This window comes from Solanum pennellii, chromosome 4 (assembly GCF_001406875.1).
Source record: "Solanum pennellii chromosome 4, SPENNV200".
Lineage (NCBI taxonomy): Eukaryota > Viridiplantae > Streptophyta > Magnoliopsida > Solanales > Solanaceae > Solanum > Solanum pennellii.
The window spans coordinates 62,105,053-62,111,661 of record NC_028640.1 but is presented as its reverse complement, the minus strand read 5'-3'; the positions used below and the strand labels follow the sequence as shown (position 1 = coordinate 62,111,661).

The window sequence follows — 6,609 nt, the reverse complement described above, 5'->3', positions numbered from 1 at the left end:
CCCCCCCAAAAAAAAAAAAAAAAAGAAGAAGAAAAAAAAAAATCCCCAGGTTTGACCTATGAAATCTGCCAATGCTTTGAGTTGTTTTCTCTAGTTTAGATATTAGTTAATCTGAGAAATATCTGTTTTATATACTTATCAGAAAAAAAAAAACTCTCTGTTATAAAGTGATTTTGACTTCTTTAAAACATTTAAGGAGATATTTAGGTGAAACGTGAAGATTAACGCTAGTTTAGATCTTAAATTCTTGAATTATTTTCTGCATACTTTATACCTCTGTCATTAAATACGATGCAAGATGCTTTTAGGGGGACCTCAGAAGCTATCCTAATGTTGAAGGCTAGAGTTCAAACCTTTTTCCTTGGTGTAAAAACTGAAATGCAAATAATATTTATCTCTTTTGAATTTCCTTGGCTTCTTAAGTTCTTTTCTTCTGGATATTATTAATAATATAACCATTATTTCATAAAACGGAAACTCTTCTGTTATTCTTTTCCATCTATTAGAAAACTTTCCATTCACTATTTTCATCGAATTATGTTTTAATACATTAGTCTTTTTGCTCTTATTGCTTGAATAGTTCATTTCATTTTCATAAGCTGTGACATTTTCCATTTAGAGCTACTTGAATTAGCATAAAATAATAGTGTTAGATATAACTGATGTTGTAGTTTGACATCACTGTAACACTTCTTGAACTCCAAAACCTGATTTTCTTTATGAACTCCATTTTGTATAATATCAGAACTTTTACTTTTAGTTTTTTGTTTGTCACGGTCTCGAGATTTTTAACATGTAAGAACTAACTAAGTAAGTTCAGTTTCTATGGTTATTTTACTGCACAATCAGTTTTTCATACTACAAAGTAATAGTCTTGTATGGTTGTCAAAAAAAAAAATAGAAAATACTTGTCTTGTGATGCAATGCATGGTTAGGCAAAGCTGGCAAAACTTTGAAAGGAACTGTAATAGCTTCTCAATTTAGCATAGGATAATTCTGTTATGTATAACTCATGGTGTGGTTTCATATCAGCATAACATATTTCTAACTCCAAACCTCGATGTTTTAATTCTTTCCAGAAGTCTAGTTGGTATAGTATCAGAATTTCTGCATTTATTTTTTGTTAATAGATGCAGTAAAATGGGATAACTATATCTAGTTTCTCACACTCATTCATCTCTGGTTTTTCACACTCATTCTTCGCTGAAATCTTTACATGTATAAAATTAACTAGGTAAATCTACAATCAATTTGAAGAGATTTCACTTGCTATGGTTATTTTATTGTACAGTACTTCTCATAGTACAAACTAACCGTCTTGTGATGCAATGCATGGTTAGGCAAAACTGGCTAAACTTCGAAGGGAACTTCTTACACCTACGTCAAAAGGTGGTGGTGGAGCTGGAGAAGGTTTTGATGTTACAAAAAGTGGTGATGCAAGAGTTGGTTTAGTAGGTTTTCCTTCAGTTGGAAAATCGACTCTCTTGAACAAACTGACAGGAACTTTTTCTGAGGTTTGTAACCATCCAGTGATATTTATGTTATTATCTAGTACTTTGATTGTCTTAGTATTGTATTTTGACTTGGTGCAGATGTACCATAAGAGGTAAAGTTTTATCACTTTTGTAAAAACTATGAAAAAGGGGTCTTGCATTAGCTTTTCAGAAGTTTGAATTTTGAGTATCAAATAGCATATGAAAAAGTTTTCAGCTGAAGGTCAGCTTTTCTTAAGAATAATTTGAAGGAAATGATGACAATCCTTTTTTAGTAGAGGAAGTACCAACTACCATGAAGGAAACCCACCCTGGATATATACTTCAGAGGCATAATGCACCAGATGCAGTTTTTTATGAGAAGCATGTGTAAGTATATTTAGATGATAATTAAAATTGGCTGGATTCAGTCGAGATAGGGTTTTTCAAGTGAAAGAGACCTCCACCTTGAACCACGAGGCTGGATATCCAACTTACCAAGGGGAAAAGCTGGACAAAGCCACTGTTGGCCCCGGACCCTTGTTTGGGTATGGTGGTGGTCAGTGGGTGTTACCATATTAAAATATGCTTTGGTTTTATGAACCCTGTAGATCTGTTGAATGTGCCCTTTTTAGAGTTATATTGTGTTAGCCCCCCTTTTAAAGGAGATGAGTTTGATCTCTGGCTCTTATGCTGTGTAAGAGGATAAGTATTGCCAGATACAATTTCAAATGCTTGTGGATTGGAAGTTCATATGCTTTTGGAAAGAAGACAGATTTCCTAGGGTCTATGAGTAATGAACTTTACATTGATCAGAAAGCAGTACAAAAATGCAAAATGAAGTTTGTCTTTCGGATGAGTAGTTGTACTCTTCACAAATGGTTAACCTGACTGCAGAATGAAAGTAAAAGCAAAAAAAAAAGAGGAGAAAATATATAATTCTTCTAGGAAATGCAGTTTTTTAATGTACATGAAATTTAGTCTCTGACATTAACTGAAAAATTTAATGATGAATGTATTAGGGAGAATGAAATATCATCTAGAATAGGGAAACAAATTAACACTTTAGCTCGTCAGATGTATGAAGATGCTTTCTTGCATTCTTCTTTCTTTTTAGCGTTTGCAGGTGATAACATTCAACAGAAAAGAATTGCTTTGTAGGTTAAGCTGTTATGGACGATGGATGAATTTCCTACCAGCAAAAAGATAATCGCCTGATCTGGATCTTCTTTACAGTTCACTGCAGTAGGATTGCCGTGACTAGAGTCTGAATATAGATGGATATGCACTGGAAACATAGAATTTTATTTGAATATAATGTTAGACGAGTCTACACATGGAAGTTACTTTTAATGTCAAATTCTGTTTCTATAGTTGTTTACTGACTTTTGGTAGCTAATTAGTTTATTCGTTTTGAACTTCTTAAGATAATGATCAGAGAACAGGGAAATTGAAGTGACAGTGTTAGTTATGTAACAAACTCCTAATCGGGGTCCCTAACTTGGTCAATTTGAATGCATGTACGATTAGCTATAAATTTACTTGAAGTATAGTAGAACAAGTTGCTCAAGTTTGTATTTCTGGAAACTTAACTTTGTTCTTATATAATGTTTTTCCTTGTCTACTGTTTTCTGCTTTTATTTCTTTTTTCCTCTTTTATGGATGGGAGCGGAATAGAGTTTTACTTTTCACTATACTGTCTAATTTGGAAGTTAGATCTAATTTGTTATCACCTGGTGAGCTGCCAATCAGAACATATTCACTTCATTTTGATTCATGTCAGTCAAAAAACACACAAATCAGTAATTTCTTGGAGTTCTTTTTTTCTACTGTAACTTTTGGGGACCACCAAAAGAACTTTAAAGTAGTGGCAAGAAAAGGTGTGGGTAGTTATTAATCCTGAATCTGGTCCGTATTTTAAAACCGAAAGGAACTCTTTTCTAAGTAAGAATGACCTATGATCATTTGTCTTGCGTGCTACTACAATCTGTTCTCCAAGAAAATATAATCTAATTTGTTAGGTTTTGCTTGACACTTCTAGGAACAATATGATGAAACTTCACACTGCAGTAAGTTTTCCATACGTTTTTCCCCTAACAGTGTCTGCTGTGGTTGACAGGTTGCTTCATACGAATTTACCACCTTAACTTGCATTCCTGGTGTCATCATGTATCGGGGAGCTAAAATTCAGGTACCTGACACCTTTATGATTTTTTTAATGCCTGGCACTTGAGGACTCCTCGGAGTTCAGATAAAATTTGCTACCTGTGAAAATAAAACTGTCAACTTGAAAAACTGCTGCTCTTTCGAGGAGTATAAGAATTGATTTCTTTAAATATAAATACTAATTTCATCCACTTGTTTCCAGAAATATTTGAAAACAGATTCTTGTAATAAGTAAAAGAAAATTTGAAAACAATTTAAACTACTTACTCTGCAATGAGATTTTCTTCCTTGAAATGCGGTAGTAGATCAATTAGCCACTCCTAATCTCTTAGCTTCAACTATATAATCCAGATAATCAGAGGAAAGTGAACTCTGAAAGGCAGTCACCTAACTTGTCGGTCCCTTGAAGTGTACTTTTTCTCAGTTCCAATGGGAAGTATGTTGAATAATGTTTATGTTGATATCACACTATATGTAAGACGTGGCTTCACTAATCAAAATTTAGAAAATAGAAAAAATGTTGTGGTTTCATCTGTAAATTGTTTTTTCTTATATATCAGTAATGATGTGACTCTTTCCTTTTATAAGCTAAAAACTAGTGCTATTCTCTGCTAGGGTGAGTATTATAAATTTGTCTAGAAGAACCTGCACTTCTTGCAATTTTATTCGTGGCATCCCATATTACAAGAGCTTTTCCCCATTAATATTCTTTTATTGGTCTTTCGTTCATGGACTTATTTTGCAGAGATTATGATGCAAGTATTTTCTTTTGGTGATAATAATGTAGGGATTGATTACTTGTAGGGATTTCTTGTTTTGATTAATTCATGTCCATGTACTTTTTTTATTCAACATTTATCTTGCATAAAAGAATAGATAGGTTCTTGCATAAATTATGCATGTGATGACACCAACCTAATGCTGTATTGAGTTGTATGACATTTATTTTGTTCTTGTACAACCAAGATATAACTTAAACATAATATTTATGTTGAGATTTTCTTATTAGTGAAGTAAACTAAATGAGCCCTAAGCTAAAGCATTATTGGAGCCAAGTGCGCTAAGCTGGCCTGGATGTTGAAGCTCTTGCCTCGAGAAGGAAAATGGTCAAAGACAAGTCGACGTGGAATGAATTACATTAAATGCTTTTCAGTGCAAAAGACCAATGTATATGGAAAATTTTGGGTTTTGGCCGTCAAGGGATTAATAAGTTGTGATGTGTTATGTGTTATACCATCATCTTCTAATAAATTTGCTCTCTGTTTAAAATGTCGGGCATAAATGTACCTATTCATAACATTGGGCTTCTCGAGCCAAACCGGTCCATTTCCCTAAAATTAGCCCAGCGTTAATCCATTTTTCATTTTTCCCCTTAGCCTTTCTTTAAAATTTATAAGAGAGATCTCCCTGCCTGGTGGCAAATGCAGGCAGTAAAAAAAAGCACTAATCCTCAAACAAGATATCAGTGATTAAGAGGATGTAAATAACTTAAGTAGCAGATGCCAGGTGGTGAAGTAGTACTAAGTTTTCCTAATTCATAGAACTCTTTTATCCACTTCTTATTATTGTAAATAAGTAGGATACATGATGAACATTAGGGAAGATTAATTAGCTTTTACACTTGGTATCTTTGTTTATTCTTTTTTCCTTTGATTTGTGTTATTGACATCCTAACAGATTATCCATCTCACAAGCATCATAATGTTAATTCTTGAGTTTTGCTTAATATAAAACTCTCTTGCTCATCCCTTTTGCCAATATGCTTGGCAGTTGTTGGACCTCCCAGGAATTATTGAGGGTGCCAAGGATGGAAAAGGAAGAGGAAGGCAGGTAAAGTATTGCGTTTGCAACTTCGCTATCTCGTGATTTCTTTAGTACCACATATTTTATCATAAGAAAAGGTAGATTTAATTCATAAGGAATCTGTATCCAAGACTATGAGTAGATACATTTGAAACCTAAGAAAATGGTGCCTAAAATGGATTGCTCACCAGTCATGATGAGCGTCAGTCGAGAAGATACAAAGATAGTCCACATTGAGTATGCCCTCTGCTTTCCCTTCTTATTTGTTGTCCCAAAATGAGTATAAAATTTTATTTTTTACTTATTTACAAACTATTTAAACTGTACAAGCCTAAGTTTCCATTAAAATGAGTTGTTGTACACCCAATTGAATATAAATTACAAAAACAAACATCAAAGAGTAATTTGGTAACTAATGCATTATAAACTTATTTATCAAGAGTCCGTCTTTCTTAAAATTCTTGTCCTATCAGAGAGTTCCAAATAATTTGGAGTAGAGAGGATGCACTGATAAAAAAAATTGGAATGGAGTATATGAAACCACTAAAGGTCACCTCTTAAAGCAAATACACCACACTGATGATACAGCCAGAGTCACATCCAGCTTTACATTTGTTATTTTCCTTTTCTTACTCTACTTATAATGAATAGATATGATATATGCTACAGATCAGTCAAGGGTATATTAGGGTAAAAAAGGACCCAAACACTTCAGTTATACTGAAGATGTGAAAACTACTGTAAAATTACAGAAAGAAAGGAGAAGGTTTTGATGTTACATACTTACTAGATACACCATATCTTGGCCGACAAAGTCCCATTCCCTCAAATCCCTCTGTTCCTCTTTACTCTTGTAAGTAGGTCTAATGAAATGCTGTGAGATCGTGACTATTGTTGTATGACATAAAACCTCGAGTCTTCACCTTCATCTCATGTCTTATTAAGAACTAGTTGGTGAGCTTAATATGGTTTACCTTGTGATTGATGACAAATGCAGGTTATCAGTACTGCCAGGACATGCAATTGTATACTTATTGTCCTCGATGCAATAAAGCCAATCACTCACAAACGTCTCATAGAGAAAGAGCTCGAGGGATTTGGCATTAGGTAATAGACTGTTATGTATGTGTTTGCCTTGTGTAGTTCGCTCCCCCCCCCCCCCCCCCCC

General features: G+C 33.9%; 1 protein-coding gene across 1 annotated transcript in view; it reads left to right on the top strand.

Moving 5' to 3' along the window:
• Nucleotides 1–6,609, top strand: part of LOC107018314 (developmentally-regulated G-protein 3) — a 12,836-nt gene that overhangs the window by 2,321 nt on the left and 3,906 nt on the right. Inside the window, exons 3-6 of the mRNA XM_015218772.2 lie at nt 1,341–1,514; nt 3,592–3,663; nt 5,409–5,468; nt 6,439–6,548. Coding sequence (XP_015074258.1) covers nt 1,341–1,514; nt 3,592–3,663; nt 5,409–5,468; nt 6,439–6,548 — 416 coding nt within the window. The remainder of the gene's footprint in view (nt 1–1,340; nt 1,515–3,591; nt 3,664–5,408; nt 5,469–6,438; nt 6,549–6,609) is intronic.